The sequence below is a fragment of the Toxotes jaculatrix genome, chromosome 17 (genome assembly GCF_017976425.1).
Source record: "Toxotes jaculatrix isolate fToxJac2 chromosome 17, fToxJac2.pri, whole genome shotgun sequence".
NCBI lineage: Eukaryota > Metazoa > Chordata > Actinopteri > Toxotidae > Toxotes > Toxotes jaculatrix.
In genome coordinates this window covers 4,837,252-4,860,688 of record NC_054410.1, presented here as the reverse complement: position 1 = coordinate 4,860,688, position 23,437 = coordinate 4,837,252, and the positions used below count along the sequence as shown (strand labels likewise).

Here is a 23,437-nt window from a genome sequence, read left to right as displayed (position 1 = left end):
TTATTTCCCCCGTAGAAAGAAGGAAAAATGTCTCAGTCAGAACAGTCTTTGTCTTCATGTTTGCTTCTTTCAAGTCTCCCCTGGTTTGTTTCTATGAGCTCTTTTGCTTTGTTTTTTTTTTTGGGGGGGGGGGGGCGGATTTCCTCTCTGTTTATTTTATTTTATTTTAACCAGCTTCCCTGATCAAACCTGCTTTTTTACCCTCTCCGCCTTCCCTCCTGACCCCTCTACACTGTCTGCTTCAACGCTTCGCTTTGCTTCACTCTCCTCCTCCCCTCTTTTTCTTTCTCCCTTCCCCCCTCTTTTTCTTCCCCTGTCATTTCACATTTCAGCTGGACTCCCTCCATGTGATATTCAGTCTATAGACACAGGTATGGACGGCTCTCATTGCTGACTGTTTCCTCTCTAATCCCCTCCTGGCCTGTGCCTGTTCCATCCGTGCAGTCCTCACTCTCAAACCGGCAGGTGGGCAGTTTGCTGCGCTGTGGGCTGCACATATTAAACGTTCAACACAGGTTCCTAATAAATGTCTTTGTTTTATTTCCTTTGGGAAATAAAGCTTTCTAATGAAACTTTATTGCACATAGTGACACCAATGAAAGCTGTGGACAAGCAAGTCCAGTGTGGAGCCCACATAGAACACAAACGCCTGCCTGTTAAACTCCCACATTTCTCTGTATAGAGTAAAGAGCTGCTACATTTTCAACCCTCAGTTAAACAGTTTGCAGAATTATTGTTAGCATTTGATTTAACCTGCTTGGATTATAATGTTCTGCTACACATCCTAAATTTCCATAAAGCATATTTTTCAAATAACCCCCTGAGGAATCAAGCTATGCAGAGAGTTTTGGTTTCATTTGCTGAGACTTTGAGATCTACACCATCATTTTTTGGTCACCTGGGGGCAGCGTAACACTGACATACTACCCCTTAAAGCTGATGTGGCAATTGGAACTTTATTATTCATTTGCAGTTGTGTTTCTGGCAACTGTACAAACAATATTCACTCTCCTTTTAACTCTTACTTTGGTCTCCACCAACTCCTGAGAGAAATATCTGTCTCCATAGCTGCTTAATGCTCCACTGTGTTCACCAGCTTGCCACTAACCTTGTCAGTTTGACATTTGGTGCTGGGCATTTAGCGTACAGTGGGTTTATCAGGGCTTTTTCACTGAGAACATTATTACATCAATTTATTATATTTTTGTGATGCAGACCTTACTCAGCTGTGGCTGAATTATCTAGATGTCATAAACACCACCCACCTGGTGCTCCAAGCAGGTGAAAACAAACGCCAGCTATTATTTGCAGCCTGTCTGACACAGGTGTGATATTATTAAGATTATTAGAATTATAAGGATTAAGATATATGTTAAGTTATATAGTACGATGCTAAGGACTGTTAATCTCAAGGCATCATTATAGTGATAGTAATTCTTCTTCTCATCCTCTCTCATGTTTTATTCCTTTCATTTAGAGGTTTTTACAGTGTAACTTCACCTCATCTGACCTCCAACTTCTAGATCCATGTCACCTTTGTGAAGTCTATTCAACGTGCTTGTGATCATTGCATAAGAGAAAATTTTTTATCAATGCTAAATAAGAGTATGTGGCAACTATTCTTGTGCACAGTTGCTTGGTTCACCTTCGACCCGGCCTCCGCTCACCCAGACATCATGTTCTCCAACGACAACCTGACGGTGACATGCAACAGCTACGATGACAGAGTGGTCATGGGTAACACTGCTTTCTCCCGGGGTGTGCATTACTGGGAGATGACCGTCGATCGCTATGACAACCACCCAGACCCGGCCTTCGGGATCGCTCGGGGTGACGTCCTCAAGGATGTGATGCTGGGGAAAGACGACAAGGCCTGGGCCATGTATGTGGACAACAACCGCTCCTGGTTCATGCACAACAACTCGCACACCAACAGGTAAGGGGGCAAAGTGATGTGTGTGCAAAAAACAAGAATGGATACATTAAAGTGTTAAGCTTTCAGAGGTGTCTTTTATCATTTTGAGATGAGTATGGAGATGTCACACTAACGTACTAACATGGTGGAAGAAGTATTTAGACCCATTGTTTAAGTAAAAATAGATGTAGAAATACTCCATTACAAGTAAGAACAGAAGTAGAATAGATAAAAGTTCTGCTGCACATACACTACATGTGTTAGTTTTTGGACTTTCCTCCAATCTTTTCTTTTTTAAATCAAAGACATGTGACAAGGAGCTGCAACCAGAAACGACTAGCTTTTCTTTAATGTGAATATCTGTGATGTCTTCGGTTAATTTCTCTCTATATGACTGTGCAGGACGGACGGCGGCATCAGTAAAGGATCTACAATAGGAGTGCTGCTCGACTTCAGTCGCAGGATCCTCATCTTCCTCATCAACGATGAGCAGCAGGGTCCAGTGGCATTCGAAGGACTGGAGGGTGCCTATTACCCCGCTATCAGCCTCAACCGAAATGTCCAGGTACAGAATGATATTGTATATATATCAACAAAATTAATTTCAACAATTCTTTAAATATTTTGACACTGTCAGCTCTTTATGAGGCATGACCATATATATTTTAGTTAAATATTCAAACCCAACCCAGTTTTCATTGAGGCACCATTTTGGGCTCTGACATATTTGGAAAGTTTTTCTTCACTAGAGTTTAAGATAAAGTTGTATGGGTTTGAAGAGCATTATGGCTGCACAGTATGAGTTTGAAATGACTGATACTACTGACGGGCCAGGGCTTTTTAAGAGGTTAAAATTTGATTAAAATATAATAATCTGCTGCTGAGGCAAATTTCTTGCCCACAAAATACACTGCACATTGTAAATGTGTGATTTATTTATACAAGCACTATACAAGCACTGCAAACTCCAACAATAACATGTCGATGTTGCATTTAAATGTATGCTATTCAAAGGAATAATGATTTTGCACCTGTTCTCTTCCACAAAGTTGGGGGACTTGGGGCAAATTTAAAAAAGAAAGGTAAAAATCAAAGCAGTAGAGGCTGAACTGTCCCATAATGCATCCTTTTAGCATCTGTCATTAGACCCGACGCCCCAGTTTGTAATGCAGGCTCTCTGTTGCCCAATGCAGGCTCTCTGTTGCCCAACCTTAGAATCTCCAGAGTGATATCACACAACTGCTTGCACAGGCAGAGTACCACTGCTCATGATGAGTAAACTGAACTTCATGTGTAAAGTCATTAATTAGTGGAGCGCCTCTTTAAAAGGTCACTGTGTGGTGCAAAATCTAAAATATTTGAATATTTGTTTTCAGTTTAGTGTATTTCTACTGCATTATTTTTTAATTTTGAATAAATCATATATAATAAACAGCTGAATTTACCTTCCAGAGTCTCACTGGATTCACAGTAACAGATCAACATGCAATTACCCCCTGGAGCTGTTTTATAGCAGGCCGTGGCTTCTTGTGCTAAAGACTCCCCCTCACTGAGCACACAGAGTGATGCTGCAAGCAAAAACAGAGGTTTTTACTTGTAGATCAATAAAGTATCGCATTAGTACAGTTGTTATTCATTAAAACAGCTTTTCCAAGTTTTACAAATATGGGCTCAGAGGATTAAACCTTTAAAGAGGAAGCTTCAAAGGCCTAACAACAGTTAGCAGCTTTGAATTTCTTATTGCTCTCAGCCAGTTTTCTGACATTAAGCGCTGTTTCTGGGTGATGAAAGCAAACTGCCTCTCAGACAAAACACTCACTGAGGAAACAGTTCAACAGCTCCACCTGCAGGCAGAAAAATAACTCAAACAGTTTTAACTATTATTCATTAACCCATATCTTTGCATGTAAATGTATTTTTTCTCCAGGTCACACTGCACACTGGTCTACCCATCCCTGACTTCTACACCCCTGGGGAGGCAGATCCGACTGGCTCTGTGTGCTAAAGACTCTCCACCAACCAGTTTGGGAAAACCTGGAGAGGTTCATCCTGCCACCGAATAACTATGATCCCGCCCTCCTCCCCTCCTCTTCTCTCCCTGACCGACTGACCCCGTGACTCTCTGTAACAGGCCCCATCCAGCGCTGAGCCATGCCTTTATCATGCCTAAACCTTGGACACATGGACCAGCCGCAGAACACTGTCAAAACGGACGGTGCTTAGACATCTGTACCTTGTATTTTGTCATGATACAGATAATTTAGGAAGGAGAAAACCTGTTCTGATCTCAAGCTGATGGATCTGGAATGTTATAAATTTCTGTACAGCGATAATAATGTGTGCTTAAAGGAGTAGTTTGACATTTTGGGGGGAAAAAAAATGCTTATTTGCTCTCTTGCTGAGCGTTAGATGAGAAGACTGATACCACTCTTATGTCTGTTCAGTAAATATGTACCTACAGCCAGCAGCTGGTTAGCTTAGCTTAGCACAAACAATGAAAATGGGGGGGAACAGCTAGCCTGGCTCTGTCCATAGCTCGAAAATACCTCTACCAAGACCTCTAGAGATTATCTATTAAATCATTATGTGTCATTTGTAGCATAAAAACAAGCAAGATGAAAACATGGTAAGCCAGACCAAGCTAGTTGTTTACCCAATTTCCAGTCTTTATATTAAACTAAGCTAAGCTAAGTGACCAAAGGCTGTAGTTCACATTTATTTTACACACAAGATCAATATCGATCTAACTGAGTGTTTCCCAAATTGTCAAACAATCCCTTTAAAAGAAGGAGGTTTTGTAAATGAGTTGAGCAAAAGGAGCCCCCATCATACCATCAACCAACAGTTCTTTATCCTTCTCTTTTTCAAAAGCAAACACACACACAATATATCTTGTATTATGTTTTCCTGCCATCGGTCACAAACATCACCAGACATTTAAAACAGCAGGGGGGAGCGTGAGAGGTCGTTTGTTTTCTGTGTGTTTACATGAATGAGTGTGAGGGTGTGAGGGTGGATGGATGGGTTGAGACTGGTCGGCAGCAGCAATGATACCTGGACGAGAGCAATAGCCCGACTCTCAGCCGCGTCACTGTCGTATCCTCGTCCGTGTAAATGAGACGCTTTTCTTAGTGGCTTAGCTCCTGTGAACCTTCTGTATCGTCTGTGACAAAACACAGCATCGGCGTACAATATGATACTGGAAGCGAGGCCTTCACGCAGCCTTTCTCTGCAGCGCAGCTCTCAGAACAAAAACAGGAGGGATTTTTGGTTTAACGTATCATAAAAGCAGGCGACTCTGTGCGTCAAAGTGAGTTAAGGATGATGACTGTGAATAAGGTGCTACAGCAGCTCGCTTAGTTCTGGCTTATTGTTTTTTTTTTTTACTGTAGTTGACTGAATACTGGTAGTTTTGTAATATTGTTATTGAAATGATCTATTGCAAAGAGGTGTATAGCTAAATAAGTTATTGATGTTCAGAGTTTTTCAATGAGAATTCATCATTGTTCCTTTATTTGATGTCTAGTTATTACAGAGAGGAATTAACAGAATCTTTTTGTCGCTTTAAAAATGTAGTTGGGAGTTTGTTCTTAAACCGAAGAGGCTTTTCGGTTACCATGAGAGCCAGTTTATGTCCTACAAAAGCAACAGGCAATGATGCTATGGGGTGCTTTTTTGTGGCATCACATTTGGGCAACAGCCTCCTCAACTGGCAACGATACGGGACAGTCAGCAACTATCCATGCTAGCAGCTCGGTGTGGCTGCACTAAGGCAGAGTGGTACTAAATGCTAATGCTGACATGGTCACAGTGACAGTAACATGCTGATTAATAGAATGTGTTGTGTTTACTTTGTTCACCATCCTAGTTTAGCATGCTAGCATCTGCTAATCAGCACTAACACAAAGTACAGTGATGGCTGATGGGAGTGCAGGTATACAGTCATAAACCAAAGTACTGGACAACTTGAAATTTTGACCCGATGATGGTGCTAGAGAAAAAATTATGGTTTCTCCCAAGCTGTTACAATTCACCCTTAGGAGGCCATGAATCAGTGTACCAAATTTCATGGTTCTCCATCCAGCGGTTGTTGAGATATTTCGCTCAAAACGACAAATGTAAATCTTATGGTGCCACTAGTGGAAAAGTCAGGGGATCACCAAAGTCATTAGGATTCATCCCCTGGGAATCATGAACGTCTGTACCAAAATGTATGCCAATCCACCTCATACGTCGCAATATTTCAGGGGACAAGTAGCAACCACGACCCGCTGTTGGCGCTAGATGAAACGTCAGTAGTGACGACATGTTGCTCAAAGCCAAAAATTTAAAATTTGATTCTAAAGTCAGTAGACTTCTTAGTTTGGGGACCATGTCCAAAATTTCTCAGCAACACATCCAATGTTTGAAATAATTCCGTCTGGACCAAAGTGGTGGATTGATGGACCAGCGTTGTCATCCTTAGAGCCACAGAGCTAGCATGGCTAAAAAAAAAACTGTAATAGAAGTTAAAATGTTTGAGGGAACTGTTGTCCATTAAAAATGTCCAAAAAGCTTTCCTGAGCATCGTAGCCCTGAGACATACAAGAACGTGTCTAGCATTTAGATAAGGTGCTATCCTGTGTTTGAGCTTCATGGGTGTGCCTTTTCCCCTTCTTCAATACCCAAAAGACTTTGCTACAAACCAGATTCATTGCTTCAGCGGAGTCAACTGTAACATCTGTGATGCCTGACTTCACCTGCTGCTACATATTTTTTCTATTGCAAAAGGGCAAAATTCAATAACAATCATGTTTGCTATGGATATAATGACCACAGTATTGGAGGGAATATTACAGTCAGGTATGGCAAGGTGTGTTTACTTAACTTTTTAAATTCTCTGATGTTTTTTTTTTTTTTCTCTTCCCCCGGGATTACACTGATTGTAAATCATCTGGGACTGATATCACGCGGCTGCTAAAAAGGCTGCACAAATAAAACTTTTACAATTTCCAGTATGATACGTGCATGTGTGCTTACAGTGATAAACTAAACTCAGCTGCTGTAGCTTTCAGCAGGCTGCACAGCCTTTGCTGCAAGACTGAATTCAAGCTTCGATTTACACAACATTTAATTGGCTGCTTTTCAAGGTAAGCCCTTTGTTCGGCCGTAATTATGATAGTACAGTACAAAAGCAGCTCATTCAGCAGTGGGTCACTGAGCAGCGAGAGCCTCCTTTGACTGACACAGACAAGTGCAGCCATTATCACAGCATTACACAACCTCAGATTCCAGGACGAATACACAAAAATGGTTTATTGAAGGTCCGTATGTCCAGTATGAGACGACACACTCACACACTTCTGTTGCTTTTTAGCGTAAGGTAAATACTCTTTTAACAACATCTGTGTGAAAATGTGAATTATTTTGATTGAAAAATGACAAATGCGTGTTTCTGTACTGAACACTTGAGGGTGCTGACGTTAAAAAGTGAGTGATTGTAACATTTATTGTTTCTAAACCAGCCAAATACATTTTAATGACACTAAAATAGACCCGGGGATGATTTGAAGTCTATCATACAGCCTTGTTAAAACTTTTATGAATTATTGAAAACTTACACACAGTCGCTGGGCGACACTGGGTGTTATATCTCCAAATGTACATACATTATGTGTGTGTGTGTGACTGAGTGTGTGTGAGTGTGTGTTACTTTCATTATAACCTCAATTTAACTCCAAAGTCATACTTTTTGCCCTGTTTGATCCAAGGTGGAATGTCATCACTCAATATTATTATTTACAGTGATACTGAAATATGTCTATGGAGAATTTTATGAATATAAAATGAACATTGTTACTACTATGATTTTAACACAGTATGGTTACTATGATTGTTATAATTATATGTTTATCATTGCCATATTACTGCTATTATTATGATGATTTGAAGTGTAATATGAGGCTCTGTGTTTTCTGTATGTGTGAATATTCAATAAATAGGTGTCAACAAGGTTTTATGTTGCCTGGAACATTTATTTGTGTTATCTTATCCTGGTGCCCTGGTGGCTTTTACTCTAAACAACAGAAGAAATAAAAAGATAATCTGTATAGGGGGGGACCTGTCCCAGCCAGAGACTTTATTTATTTACGTCTCTCTTATTTCCAGAATAACTTTGGTTCTTTGATTTTCATGTTGTTCCATGTTGTATTATTTTCATTACTAACATCAGAGTGAATGAGCTCATGATAAAATGTGACGCAGAGATCTGTGCAAACCTAAACTGCACAAAATTTTCAGTGCTTCAAATCTGTAGTGTGTCTGTTCTCCTCCACCTCCTGCAACTCAGCTGTGCAGCTCAGCAGGGGCCGGACAGGGAAACACCCTCCCCCTGCACTCACCAATGAAAAGTAGGAAAAGGCGGAGACTGCCTCATGACAACTGCCACCATGTTTCCTGTCAACTTCACTTCCACCTAGGACACCTACTCACTAACTGAACGACAAAAACCTGCCTTCCCACCATGGCGACACCTCTCACCGACCAGGAAAAGCGCAAGCAGATAAGCATCAGGGGGATTGTGGGAGTGGAGAACGTTGCGGAGCTGAAGAAGGGCTTCAACCGGCACCTGCACTTCACTCTGGTGAAAGACAGAAACATTGCAACTCCCAGGGATTATTACTTTGCCCTGGCCCACACTGTGAGAGATCACCTGGTGGGGAGATGGATCAGAACACAGCAGTTTTACTATGAAGCAGACCCAAAGGTAAAAATCTGTGGTGAAAGTAAACTACCACTATCTCATAGTGTGAGAACATAACACTATGAAATTCATTCAATCATTCAAGTCACAGCAGGAAACTTTGTTTGTTTTACAGCAGACAGGCCTGTTCTATCTTTCAAGTATATATATATAAACACTTAAACTACATTTCAAATCACTTTTTGCCTCCATGGCTTGTGTTTGTTTTGAAGGAGCGTATTCTGTGGCATGTTTTACATTATTCTGGGAAGTAGGTTGTGTGCACTGTTTTGCTATTGCATAAAACTTTCCACATTTCCAAGCAGTGCAGTCTTTTTAGGTCATTGCATCATGTGTACACAGCTATTTTGTGCAGGAAAATGTTTGCCTGCTGCCTCACTTCACTCATTTGCTGCACAGATCTGCACAGAATTTCTGCACCTTCATGGCATGATCAACCAAAGTAGATAGTAAATATTTGTTTGTACTTAATCTTAGATCTGTGCAGGCTCTGAAAAGATGTAGTTAGTGCCAAGACACACAGTGTTTCTTTGTTTTTGTTTTTTTCATACAGAGGGTGTATTATCTGTCTCTGGAGTTCTACATGGGCAGGACACTCCAGAACACAATGATCAACCTGGGGCTGCAGAATGCCTGTGATGAAGCCATCTACCAGGTCAGACTGAAGTTTATGGGAAACAGAGGCTTCAACAACCACAAACACACACGATGAACACACACAATGACTGTGGTATTGTGTGAACAGTGGGATTTTGTGTTCCCCTCTGCCGTAGCTCGGCCTGGACATGGAGGAGCTGGAGGAGATGGAGGAGGATGCAGGTCTGGGGAACGGAGGTCTGGGCAGACTGGCAGGTAAAAGGCTGCAGGCTCTTTGTCTGCAGAGACAAAGAGTGGAAGAGTTTTATTATATCCCCACACTCTGAAACAGTCCAAAGCTACAGGAAAAGATAGAAAAGAGAAAATGACCATGGTCTGCTTTTAAAATGACAATGAAAACACAAAATGTTTGTCTTGAAACGTAGCAACTTTATCAAAGTCCAGTCATTGTTGCATGCAAACACTTTATCTCCATTACAAACACACTCCATTATAATTTCTAGCCTATTTTGGCAGTTGTCCATCAAATACCTCTTTGTGCCTATTGCACCTGTGAAGCAACTTACAACCACAGAAATTACGCAACAGTCTGTTAAAATGAACAAATGAGCACGGAACTTCTCCAATAGCACCATGAGCCAACATTTAATCTCACTATAGAGTTTGAATTTTTAATTTTTAATATATATTTTTTTCTAATTGTGAATGATTTTTCTGCGTGCAGCATGCTTCTTGGATTCGATGGCCACCTTGGGTCTTGCAGCCTACGGATACGGCATTCGATATGAATATGGGATCTTTAACCAGAAGATAAGAGACGGCTGGCAGGTAACTGCAGCTGCAAACATATTTTCTAGCCCACTTTGGTTTCTACACAGACCTATCAGCTGTTTTTAACTTTCAAAATACAATCTTATAAGCTTAATGTTCCCCAAAATGATAAGGCAAAGATTAAACTGGAGCTCAGTTTCTCCATGTATAACTTTCTTATCTTTTACTTTGAAATTCAGGATTCTCTTGTTGGCACATCTTCATGCTGTTGGGAGTCAAAGTTAAGCAGGGGCCAAAGTAGACACAAATTAGGTCAGAATACATCACAAGCTAATCATTAACAGTAAATTAGCCTCCCCCTTCAGTGCCACAGAAGTGGTGCAAACCCTTGGTAGAATCTGATGGTGGTTGGATTTAGATGGAAAAAAAAAAAACCCAAAACAAAACAAAATAAACATTCCCATGATAAGAGATCCTAAAAGCAAAGGCTTTTGCCCTTTTGAATTCTGCTGGTTATTTGCAGATCAAACCCTCAGTGTAAACATGCACTTCTGAACACTGAGCAGGCTCAGTGTTTTTTCACTGAGGTGGATGAACCTGTGCGTCTAATCCCTGCTGTGATTGGATCATAAATGTAGTGGAGGTTTGTACATTTTATTCAGGCCTTCGCACGAAATCTGATCTAACTGTGGATCTGATTGAGTTTGATGTAACTTGATTCATCTAAGGAGTGACTTGCTTCTTTTTCTTGATCGCTCAATCGAATGAGGAGGTCAGAGGTCAGGAGTTAGCTTTAGCTTATTGGTCAATGAACTCTTCTTCCTCTCTCAGCCCCTGCTACTCCACCATGTTGTATTATTTTAAAGCTTTTTTAATCTTTGCCCTGAACTGACCTGCTGTAGGTGGAGGAGGCAGATGATTGGCTGAGACATGGAAACCCCTGGGAGAAAGCACGTCCTGAGTACATGCTGCCGGTTCACTTCTATGGTCGAGTAGAAGAGACGAGAGATGGCTCCAAATGGGTCGACACTCAGGTGATGATACTTAATTGTTGATTAGGTAAAGCAGGTAAAGTTACAGCCTTTTATTTTGTGAGCTTTGTGAACATTAGCAGTAACAGTTTACATTATACTGCCCATTTAGCATTTATAAACACTATGTAAATGTTTAATAAACTATCAATAACACACTATAATGTGGTTGTGCACAGAAATAAAGACATTTGTCAACAAGCAGTCTCATAGCAAGACCTATTTTATCTATTATATTTTATATTCATTTATATATAATTACAACTCAATACTCATATCTCCTCACAAATACACTACACTTTTCAATGAATTATTTATTCAAGGTTTTTAAACTTAAACTTAGCTTTAAAATAAATCAGCAAGTCATACACAAATTTTGAATCTCAGTATTTTTACAAAATCCACCGTCACTGTGCTTCTGAGTCAGACTGTGTTCACTTTTTCCTGTGCAGGTGGTTTTGGCGATGCCATACGACACACCCATCCCTGGCTACATGAACAACACTGTGAATACCATGAGGCTTTGGTCTGCCCGCGCCCCCAATGACTTCAACCTGAGAGACTGTGAGTCCTGAGACCAATTTTTTTTATATATTTATAAATCCCACTTTTGCAGAACAGACTCTGCATTTCATTTTAGCTTTCGACAGAAAAAGTTTGCAAGAACTGACGGAAACTGCTGCAACACAGTAACATGCAGCAAGATGTATGGGTTGCAAAATAGCTCAAATGCAGCACTTTCCTACTCTACTGTTTTTACTTTAGATCACAAGCACTGTAATATTATATATATATATATATATATATATATATATATATATATATATATATACTGTATATAAAATACTGTATCAGGATAACTAAAATACATTCAATGATCTGCAGTTAATGTTGGAGATTATATTCAGGCCGTGCTGGACAGGAATCTGGCAGAGAACATCTCCCGTGTGCTCTACCCCAATGACAATGTAAGTTTAAGATTTAATCATGAAGCAAATACTGGTGTGTTATGATTTCAGTAACATGCAAAATCCATTTTGGGCTGATGCTGACGGACACACTGACAAACAGTTCTGTCCAGAAAATGTCATGGTCTTAACTAGCTCTGTGTTCTCCATGTCTCTATGTTTTAGTTCTTTGAAGGAAAAGAACTTCGTCTGAAGCAGGAATACTTTGTCGTGGCAGCCACACTCCAAGACATCATCCGTCGCTTCAAGACCACCAAGAAGGGCACACCTGGTCGCACCTCCTTCGAGAGCTTCCCAGAGAAAGTAAGCTTCAGAATCATTCTTTTACTTGTGAATTGAAATGACAAAGTGGTAGTGATGGTTACTTCACTTGGCCAGTTGCAACACAGTCTTTACAGCTTTTCACAGACGTCAAAATTCAGCCCGTCTTCCTGAGTGAAGATGCCTCAATAATACTGAGAACTTAAAGTAAACATTACTGTCGTTTCACTGTGGCCAACATTGTAAAATCATGGAGCCAATATGTCTGCTGTTGTTCACCAACAGTAGGATTGTTATAGGACATGACAAGGAAATTATAAGGTGACAGCAGCATCACTGCAGAATGTCATTATGTTTTCCAGGTTGCCATCCAGCTGAATGACACTCATCCAGCCATGGCCATCCCCGAGCTGATGAGAATCTTCGTGGACATTGAGAAGCTGGACTGGGACACGGTGGGTGCGAGTCAGGTTTTGCAGATTTGACTTAGACCATTTTGCTGCATTGCACTGAGAGTGACTTAACACAAACAAGTTAACACAAAGGAGGTCAAAACCACAGAGCATGACAAGTGAAACTGATATTTCCTTGTTGCGTAGTGTTCATGTGCAATATGAAAAGTTGTCAGCCAAGTTAAGAAATAAAGTCCAGGCAGGCAGATTGTAGTCTACTGATTCAAAATTCATGATGTAAATTAGTAGGGGACAATATCAAGACAGTAGAAAAGTAGAACTATAAAACTTGCATGTGACGTTGAATGAGACAAAATAAAGACGTGAATAAATTCCCTCCTCTGCAGGCCTGGGATCTCACCAGACGCACCTTTGCCTACACCAACCACACAGTCCTCCCTGAAGCTCTGGAGCGCTGGCCCGTGGAACTGCTGCAGACGCTCCTGCCCAGACACCTGCAGATCATCTACCAGATCAACCAGGTCCACCTTGATGTACGTACTGTGGCTCATAGACTGTCTGTTGTACTGATAGTTGCAGTCCTAAAGAAATTCTAAAACTTTAATGTCTTTTATGTGTAAAAATGTGTGTAAAAAATCCAGCAACTGAAAAAGAAAAGTCTTCCTTATGTCTCCAATAAGGAAAAGAAAATAATGTATCTGTTACTGGCTGACCACATCAGTGATTTATGAATCGGATACCCTATGATGTGTCTGTTTTCTTACGACAGAGGATCGCGGCTTTCTTTCCAAACAACATCGACAAACTGAGGAAAATGTCCCTGATTGAAGAGGACGGATGCAAAAGGGTGAACATGGCTCATCTGTGCATCGTGGGCTCTCACGCTGTCAACGGAGTCGCTGAGATACACTCCAACATCATCAAGACGAAAGTGTAAGAGCAAGAACAAACATTTTTGAACATCGTGACAAACACTGACAGGAAACAGGAGCAAACTGCAACTCAGACAGAGAGACCACAAAAATGATAGTTGCCATATGAGTATGGCCTCATAAATTACCACGGGATTGAATCATCACCTCCGTTTCAGTTTCTTAACAATAACTGTACAGTGGGAACTTGAAGGACAGTGCAAACATTCAGAAACTGAGACTTGAATCCAAGAATCCAAGAAACTTGGATCCCTGAGTAATGAGAAATGGTCTGAGGAGTCAGAGTTAGGTATTATTCTACCTTTGAAATTAAAAGAATTTAAATCAGAAGCTGAGATGAATATAATGAAAAATAAATCCAATAAGACTAAGACCGACATTCCCATCCCACCACCAGCATGGCTAAAAAACACCTGATGGTCAGCAGTCTGTGGTTAATGATGTTTCTATTAATTTAAATTAAATTTAGTCTTTCTTCAAGAACACTTCTCTTTTTTCCTTCTGCAGGTTTAGTGATTTCAGTGAACTGGAACCAGAGAAGTTTCAGAACAAAACCAACGGCATCACTCCCAGACGCTGGCTGCTGCTGTGCAACCCTGGACTGGCTGAGCTCATAGCTGAGGTTTGTTTGAGCTGCCACAGCAAGAACTACATGAGCAAGAGCCAACAGACAGTGTAGTGGTTAAGACCCCTAAATCCTCTGCGTATTCCCCGGCTGTCGAACGATCGAGTCTTGGCAGAGCTTTCTCCTTTTTACAGCATAACTTTCTAAACATAAATATATATATATGAGGTGAAGTGTTGTAAACACCACCATTTTTTTTTTGTACACACGTTTTATCGTGACCTTTATTTTCTGTCCCAGGTCATCGGGGAGGATTATGTGAAGGACCTCAGCCAGCTTCAGAAGCTGAATGACTTTGTGGATGATGCTGCCTTCATCCGTGATGTCTCTAAAGTCAAACAGGTAGAGTCCAGAGAGGTGGTGGAAAATCATGAAGTACAGATACTCAAGTGCTGTATTTAAGTACAATTTAGAGGCGCTAGTACAGTATTAGTACTCTAATCATTATTAATAACAATATATATAATAATATATCAGTCACAGGAGCCAGTTTTCTGCAGAATGAGTTCTTTTACTCTTGACACTTTGCTGATAATACTTTTGTAGTTTTAGTTAAGAATGATTTAGAGGTTTTATCTGACATGAAAGCCGTTTACCTGTACTGATAAACTGTTAAGCTTTCCATAGCGTACTAGTCTCTTTTTTCATGTAATACTAATGATTGTAGGATGTTGCCATATATGCACAGTGGTTGTTTTGTTCTAAATGTCATGTTGCCCCCATTGTATTGTACGAGTGAGTGGCAAAATACCAGCTGACCTGTTTTTTATTTTCTCTGCGTGTCATAGCAGGCGAAGACATTACAATCTGATTACTTTGCACATTGCATGTTGCTGCTTTAAACTCAGTTCGTGTCCGGACAGGCTGCACCTGTGATTCAGCAACTTTACCTCAGAGAATGACTCCTTTGTTGCGTATTTCTGATTTTCTCACAGGACAACAAGGTGAAATTCGCTCAGTACCTGGAGAACGAGTACCGGGTGAAAATAAACCCATCCTCCATGTTCGACGTCCACGTGAAGAGAATCCACGAGTACAAGCGGCAGGTCCTCAACTGCCTGCACATCATCGCCATGTACAACCGTATGTGAAATCACTCATGTTTAATAACTAAGTGCCAAAAGGCAGCACAAGTCATGTCGGTCTGATTCTCTGTGAGTGATAATTTACATGACACAACCTGACATGTCCTGATGTGGAGGATACCCCACCCAACTGGTGCTACCGAGCAAGTTAAAACAAACACTAAGAATGACATGCAACTGCCATGTTAAATCAAGTGTGAATTCTCCACCTAGTCATCAGGCTGAGATGAACATGAAGGCAGTTTCACCAGCAGTTTACTTTAATGCCGGCTTCCCATGCATCAAAATTTTCATTTCACAGGTATATTCCCAGCAAATATGCCATGTACTGTGTATCTATTGTACATTTATATAAATATTTAACTGAATAAGTACTGTATAAGTGAAATATTCCACCTACTGAAGCTAAGGAGATCACCAGAGCCATTAGGGTTTATCATCAGGGCACCATGAATGTCTCTACCAAATTTGATGTCAATCCATCAAATCGTTGTTGAGATATATCAGTCTGGACGAAAGTTGCTTGGTCCACCAACTGACACTGCCATCCATAAACCACAGAGGACAGGGGTTCCACTATAGACAGCACTTGTAGAGTAGAGGTACCTGGACCAGTCAACAAGCCCGTGTCCCATGACCCACATCAGTGTGTTATAAAGGTCATAATGAAAAGTCAGATAAGGTTATTTGCAGTCAGTTCAGGGACCTGAGTGCAGGTGTAATGAGTTGATTTATTTTTTTAACAACACTGCATCCCTCAAAATGAGTTTGTGTCCTTTGTTTTGTTTCAAAGGCATCAGAAAAAACCCCAACGCACCTTTTGTACCACGGACGGTGATCATCGGCGGAAAGGTACCAGCTCAGCCAAGGCAAACGCGGCCAACAGCACAGATGAATAAACAGGCCGAGAGCGGTGTCATGTATTTTTGTTCAACAGTAATTCATCCACTGTCGCCCTCTGCAGGCAGCTCCAGGGTATCACATGGCGAAAATGATCATCAAGCTGATCACCTCAGTGGCTGATGTGGTGAACAACGACCCAGTGGTGGGAAACAAGCTGAAGGTCATTTTCCTGGAGAACTACAGGGTGTCTCTAGCAGAGAAAGGTACCATGCAGACAATTCACTGTACCACCAGCACATTGTTATGAGTGAATGCATAAAAAAAAACACACAGTTGCACCTTGACTCAATCAGTTCCTTCTGGGTTTTTTTCTCAGTGATACCTGCCACAGACCTGTCAGAGCAGATCTCCACTGCTGGCACTGAGGCCTCAGGAACAGGAAACATGAAGTTCATGCTGAACGGAGCCCTGACCATCGGCACCATGGACGGGGCCAATGTGGAGATGGCCGAGGAAGCCGGAGAGGAGAACCTGTTCATCTTCGGCATGAGAGTGGAGGACGTGGCTGAAATGGACAAAAAGGGGTAAAGAAGTCTCTTTTTTTTTTTTAGATTTTATAATAAAAATTCTTTTTGAGTTGTTAAAACTACCTTTCATTTGTTGTTTGTTAGATATGATGCCATGTCGTACTACAAGAATATTCCTGAGCTGAAACAAGTGATGGACCAGATCACGAGTGGATTCTTCAGCCCCAAAAATCCAGAGCTTTTCAAAGACCTCACTAACATGCTCTTCAAACACGACCGGTGAGCGACGTAATCTCAAATATCTCAAATGCCTTCCAAACCATTTCCTGTCTTTTCTTAGTGGCTTCAAATGATGGACGTCCCTCTTCTGCACATTTTTGGGCTTTTGAGTTCAAGTTGTTAAATTTGACTGATTCTCTCTTCAGCTTCAAAGTGTTTGCAGACTTTGAAGACTACATGAAATGTCAAGAGAAAGTCAGCCAGCTCTACCAGGTAACTCACACACACCTGGATCAAGTTGTATTTGCAAACATCTCTCATGATTTGTGTTACTCTGCCCTACTTTTTCATTCCCTTTTCTTTTTCTTTTTCCTTTGTATTATCTTTCATTGTAGTACTGATATAGCATTTTAAAAGCAGTTATTACAAAGAGCTCTAGTAAAGGCAGAATAAAACAAGAAGGAGTCTAAATGAAGAACTAAATGTTTCTATTTTTCTCTAAAAGAATCCAAAGGAGTGGACAAAGATGGTGATCAAGAACATCGCAGCCACGGGAAAGTTCTCCAGCGACAGAACCATCACAGAGTACGCCACTGAGGTGTGGGGCGTCGAGCCGACTGACCTGAAGATCCCGCCTCCAAGCGAGCCGAGAGAGGCCATCGAAGAAACGGCCAGAGCTCTGAAGAAAATGTGAGGCCATTTTTACATCCACAATGCCTGCCTTCATGTTTACAGTGTGTCGATTGTTCGTCTGTGCCTTTAACCTTCACTTAACACGTCTCTGAACTTTTCAAGAACTTCATGGGTTTCAGAAATCACATTTTTGTTTTCCGCACACTTTGCATTGTCGAAGCACCTGAGTCGAAGCACTTACACTGAAACTTGTCTGTTACAGTTCTTTAGCACCAACACATACAGCGAATGTGGAGTCACTGTGGAGAGCGAGGTCAAATATTTGCAAATGATTTTGCTCATATTTAACATTCCTGGTGTGGCAGGATGGGTGGGGGTCTCTGCATTTCAGGAATTCAGTAGGATGTCGGTCACAGAGCAGCTGACTAAACTGAATTTTTGATTACATTCCTGCAAGTTTATGCTGTATGTACTTAGTGACAAAACTTATACTCCAGGCGGAGTGATGCAATTTCTACAGTTTATTTGTGTCTGTATCAGTAAAACTTGGTTAAGGAGATACGAACCTACTTCATATGTGATCTGCAGTACTTCTTCCCAGTGTTAAAATAAAAACTTTCTCTGTAATGTCATATTAAGGGCTTTTGTTTTAGTTGTTTAGAAGTTCATCTGGCATAAATTCAATTATGTACAGAAGCAACAAAAAAAAACAAAAACTACAGAACAGACGCACTTCTCACGAACCACTCTACTGTCTCAGCTTTTGTAGAAAGCCCCTGCAACAAGAAGCAGATGGAATATTAAATTTATTCACATTTCCTGAGGGGAAATGTGGTTAATGGACAGAGTCTGCAGGAACTAAACAGTCAAATTTTGCAAAAACATATTAATGATTAGTACAATGTGAACCACAGACAAAACATTAGCTGAACATGGATCATGAAATATGTGTCAATTTTAACTTCAGACTTACCTAACCACATTTGACAGATTAGGATCTAAGTAGATGTTGTTGTGGGAGAATCCACGATTTGCAGTGTAGGAGATCATTTCAACCTGAACATCTGTGTTGTGTTTTTTCTGAGCCTGGAGCGATATCTGGTACAGCTAGAGACAGTAAAAAATGCAAAGTAATTCAGCAAAAGAGGCAGCAACATCCACCAGGAAATTCTCTAAATGGAGAGAGAGAAGCATGAAATGAAGACCTACTGCACCTTCAGACCCATGTGATAAGGTACAACATTGTCGTCCTCTGCATGCAGGATAAGAAGCGGACTGGTCAAGGTGTTTAAACTGTGCAGGTGTCGGGGTTAAACATAATAACAGTCAAAGAAGGATTTAATAATATTATTAAACAAACCCAAATCAATCTTGTCATTTATTATTTTGTCCACTGTTGTGCAAATGAAATTAGTGAACTAAGAACACAACAGGTAAAATAAAACAGGATTATTTCTAAGAGAAGAGGCACTTGTTTTTCTGCTTTACTTACTTTTTATCATTTGCGAATACTATGTTGTTCCATTCTAGTATGTTCCATAGCAAGCTCTCAAATCCTGGAAGGAACATGTACAACTAGAAGAAAAGATGGTCCAAATTTTTAACAATATTTTCACAATATCCTGTGAACTGTTATACATACAAATACCCACAGAAGAGAAATTGCTGTAAACATCAGTCAATTTTCTCAACAGATTATATATTTATATGTATCGTCTGCGGTGGATAAAATTAATAATGTGATCACACAAGTAGCAAGAATCATTCATTTAGCCAAATCAGTTACAGAGGATACTGGATGGAGAAAGTGTTCAGTGAGCTGTTTGAGGCTTTATTAGCTAAACTTTACTGAACTACTCTGTTGCGCCTCTGTTGCAGCAGCTGAGTTTAAACAGGGGTTCTGAAGTAAAGTATGAACTGTGGTGCATCAGTGGTCTTGGATCAATATCATATAAACCATTTTGTGGGTTCAATTCCAGTCTACTTCAACATTTATTGCACATCATCCACCTCTCTTTCCCCATTCTTTCCTCTCTTTCAGCCTCTTTATCTGCTCTTGACTGTCTAATTAAAAAATTTCATGTCCCAGAATCATTTGCTATAGGAGTAGCAGTAATAACTCTGTTTTTGTCTCTCCTGAAACGAGACAACGTTTAGACAGCTGTGTTTCCGTGGACTGGTAAACACCCCGAGGGGCTGCAGACAGACAAAAATGCACGGACTGGCCTCACCTTAGCAAGCGGATGATTGGCTACGACCTCTCCAATTCTTGTGTATGGAGCTTCAAGGATTAAAGCATCAACAGCAGACCCTGATATTAAAAACAATAATTATACTAAAGAATAATAATCAATGCATGGAATATCAACTTTAGATTTACAACTTTAGGTGACTACATGGTATAGAATAGTAGTCAGTAATTCTAGTCACCACAATGGGTCTGTTGTATTTAAATTTTCCTGTAAGCCTTTGTGTCCCATCTCCATACAATATGCAGCGCCTGATTAGAATGGTAGCATGTATTTTGGATTTAGGGCACAGCGAGGGCAGCATGAAAAATACCAGGGCCCACAAACAAGGCAGCTAAGTGGAATTCAGCCATCATCTGTTTTAATATTTACACCTGTGCTTTTGCATCCCTCACACATCCTATTACATGAGGTCTCTGGACAGCAGGATAGTAAGAAATAATAAAAGTATAATTTGTTCCACACCAAGCCCACGCAGTCCTAACAAGAAGTCTAATCAGACAGAAATAAATGATTAAAACCACCTGTGTGGGTTTATCACGACTCTGCAGGGTCTTTAAAGACTTTTACCCACCTTGCTCTTGTAGTTTCACAGCAGCGTTAGTTGCCACCCTACAAAAAAAATTCAGACAGAGTAGGTTCAACACATCTGCAGTCAGTTTTCTCACTCAGATCCTTTCATCTGTCTCTGTTAATGCCATGGACAGTGGACATTAGCGGTTAAAGTATCCAGAGAGAAACTGACCCGGATCCAAGCGAGTGTCCCCACAAACAGACAAGACTCCCTCTGCTTTGCTTCTTTACCCACTGGTACAGGTAGAGGGCGTCGCTGGTCAGTCCAGCTTCACTTGGCTCCCCACTGGAGTCTCCAAAACCTCATCAGAAGACATAGTACAAGCTCTAAATTTTGACCGTGTCCAGACTACACTATTTATTAATTGACAACACTATATTTCTTGACCTCTTATCAACAAGCTGTAAATATAAAACTCCGACAACAGATATCCAAACACACTAATTTGGTATTTGTGAGGATACTGTGCAGCATATATATAACACGTTATAAATTCATAAGCATTCCTTGTCCTTAAGTATCAAATTTGAAAACCAGTGTAGCTGTTAAACAGGGTCAAGGGTCAACATTACAGCAAACTGACCAATTGAAGAGCAACGATAAGCATCTTACCTCTGTAGTCTAAAGATAAGACATGATACCCTGCAGTACCTAAGATCTGCAAGACACAAAAATCTGAATTTTAACTTAAAGCTTAAAGTCAAAACATGAAAACATTCACCAAAACTGAGAAATGGACATGAACCTTACCTTTGCCAGTTCTACCCTGTGATGTATTGCCCTGCACAAAAGACACAAGAGCAATGAATACAAACAAACACTTGGCTTTCAGACTCATTTACTCTGATCCACAAATCCTTGTGTGCATTGTGCCTGTAGATAAACCCTGGGGCCTGAGCAGTCATGCAATACCCACTAGAGTCCATTAGTATAATTTCAAGGGCCTCTATGCTGCCACTCTCATCCCACCTGGTTCCTACGTTTCCATGGAGATAGATAATAACAGGACGGCCGTCTCCCAGAGTCTCCCGGTACCACTCAGGGCTTCTCCCCACGGCCTCCTCCCATTGGCTGGCAGGGAGTGTATGCCTATGAGAGGGAGAGAAGAGAAAGACTGAGCACCACAAATAAAATTTAACATATACAGTAGGTCATTGACTGGTCTGTTCCTGCTAAATGGGTAGACTGCAGTCCTATTCAGTCGGGAGCCACCTGTGCCAAATGTGCATGTGCTCATGGTATTTTCAAGTGCTGATGCACTCAAATGGACACAAAGGAAAACCACAAACGACCTACCACACTCCCACTGAGATACCCTCCTCTGTGTTGAGGTAGAAGTTGCATGTGTGGTTGAGGACATCTTCAGGTCTGCCAAGATCCACAAAGAATGGAAACCTCACTGCAGCACACGAGAGCACACAAGGTCAGTACAAAGTCAGGACTGTACATTTTATCACATCATATCACATTGCATTGTATTGTATGATCATTTTGTGTCATATAATTGTATACGGCTGAATGTGGAATATTTCTGTATTGTCATATATTAGTTTCAGTGTAGAGTTATGAGTTCATTTGGTTCAAAACCTGATGAGCAGCTCAGTGCTGCAGCCATAGATCTTCTATTTTGTCAGCACACCTTTTTGTTGTTGTTGTTGTTTATAGTAAAGCACTGATTTTGGTTTTTTGTTATGCTGCTGAGAACCCGCTTGAGATGAATCAGACAAAACTCTGGTTTCACTGAAAATGTTTTGCTATTTTATTTATATATCTATTATTTACAGTATTACATCAAACTGTGTATCTGCAGGCTCGTTGGTCTTCAAAATAAAGTGTGACAACATACAATGGGCCATTTTCACAGCATTTGACTGTTTGACAGTAGGAATAGCAAAGGCGTGTGCTATTCAAACTACAACTACAACAAACAACATGCTACTTCAGTTTAATACACTGTTTGTTTCTGAAATATAAAAAAATATCCAAATTTTGATATGTCTGTAAATTGAATAAACTGGAAACACACATTACTTACACAAATGAGCAAATATGGCGTGGCCCAGTATCCAGGGGAACAGGTAGAGAACAACAGGCACTGAGGCATAGGCAGTGATCAGAAAAGACACAGCTCTCTTCATTCCTGCCTCATGTGAAATTACTTCCTCTCTGCAGCAACAAGATCTGCCCCACTGTCCAAATCAGTGCGTTGGCTTTTTCTTGTTTCAGTCGACAACTGAGAGCTGTCCTCCTGACAACATGAGCATTGTGAAATCCAGAGAAAAGAGGTCAAAGTTCAGCTGAGACTAACCGTATCCTCCGCTGCTGTTGGTTCACATAAAGGAGAAACTGTGTCAGCTACTTAAGCTACTGATAAAAGTATGAAGCATATTAACAACAGTGAGAGCAAAGGACATTGCTCACTGAAAAAAAAAACTGTGCATGTGATCTGATCATGTGATTGACTCAGTCAAACCAACAGTTCACAAACATGGATATGAGACATTAACTGTAGTAAAATCATACATGGGAACAAACATTTGGTGATTAAAATGCCCCCCCCCCCCCACCCCACAGACCAACCAGTACCACTCCAGGCTCAGGATCATGAGGGTAATAAGACTGAGGCACTTTCTCTGTTATCTTTTTCATGTGGGCCAGTTTTGGATGTTGCATTTAAGTATGTATTTATATTGGGATTTACATAGTGTGAGAAATCATGTGCAAATTTACATGCAAACTATGAAAGTGACAGCTGCACCTTTTGTCCGTGGCCCAGATATTTATTTATTTATTTATTTTTACTTCAGAGCCACTATTTGCCTACCACTGGCGTTGTGTTTACATGTTGTGCTCTGACACATTAGACCGCATTGTGCAAAACATAATGGGGTTAACTAGGTTCAGGGACGGGTGCTGGTTCAACTAGTTCAACCAACGGCTACTAGTTAAGAGAGAGAAAATGTTCCCTGCCCATGCCTGCTCTAATGACACCAATAATAACAGGAGCCTCTCGTTGTCTTTCAGAGCAGGGAAGTATTTCATTAACTTCAGC

The 23,437-nt window shown here is 40.7% G+C and overlaps 3 protein-coding genes across 13 annotated transcripts in view; 2 read left to right on the top strand and 1 right to left on the bottom strand.

Moving 5' to 3' along the window:
* trim9 (tripartite motif containing 9) overlaps positions 1-4,841 on the top strand; it is a 30,926-nt gene extending 26,085 nt beyond the window's left edge. For 5 of the 11 annotated variants that reach the window (XM_041060790.1, XM_041060785.1, XM_041060787.1 and 2 more), the window contains 3 exons: positions 1,633-1,936; positions 2,318-2,480; positions 3,843-4,841. In XM_041060790.1, the coding sequence (XP_040916724.1) occupies positions 1,633-1,936; positions 2,318-2,480; positions 3,843-3,920 (545 nt within the window). In that variant the 3' untranslated portion in view covers positions 3,921-4,841. Of the gene's footprint in view, positions 1-332; positions 372-1,621; positions 1,937-2,311; positions 2,481-3,842 lie in introns of all 11 variants that reach the window. The other 6 variants (XM_041060788.1, XM_041060789.1, XM_041060786.1 and 3 more) reach the window with 4 other exon arrangements.
* A 3,522-nt stretch (positions 4,842-8,363) lies between these two features.
* Positions 8,364-18,189, top strand: pygl (phosphorylase, glycogen, liver). The gene is made up of 20 exons (XM_041060054.1): positions 8,364-8,660; positions 9,211-9,312; positions 9,431-9,509; positions 9,979-10,082; positions 10,928-11,059; positions 11,509-11,620; positions 11,942-12,024; positions 12,190-12,327; positions 12,648-12,740; positions 13,085-13,231; positions 13,468-13,631; positions 14,138-14,252; positions 14,496-14,597; positions 15,191-15,338; positions 16,134-16,192; positions 16,305-16,446; positions 16,560-16,767; positions 16,855-16,989; positions 17,136-17,202; positions 17,435-18,189. Exons 1-20 carry the CDS (start codon positions 8,418-8,420, stop codon positions 17,621-17,623), a joined length of 2,562 nt encoding a protein of 853 aa, XP_040915988.1. The 5' UTR covers positions 8,364-8,417; the 3' UTR covers positions 17,624-18,189.
* Positions 18,190-18,198: 9 nt separating this feature from the next.
* On the bottom strand, positions 18,199-22,794 carry LOC121196883 (lysophosphatidylserine lipase ABHD12-like). The gene is made up of 12 exons (XM_041060055.1): positions 22,421-22,794; positions 21,682-21,784; positions 21,355-21,474; positions 21,136-21,166; positions 20,998-21,043; positions 20,557-20,686; positions 20,386-20,423; positions 19,794-19,873; positions 19,055-19,137; positions 18,777-18,855; positions 18,536-18,669; positions 18,199-18,338 (listed from the first exon to the last, which is right to left on the bottom strand). Exons 1-12 carry the CDS (start codon positions 22,521-22,523, stop codon positions 18,311-18,313), a joined length of 975 nt encoding a protein of 324 aa, XP_040915989.1. The 5' UTR covers positions 22,524-22,794; the 3' UTR covers positions 18,199-18,310.
* Positions 22,795-23,437: the final 643 nt, after the last annotated feature.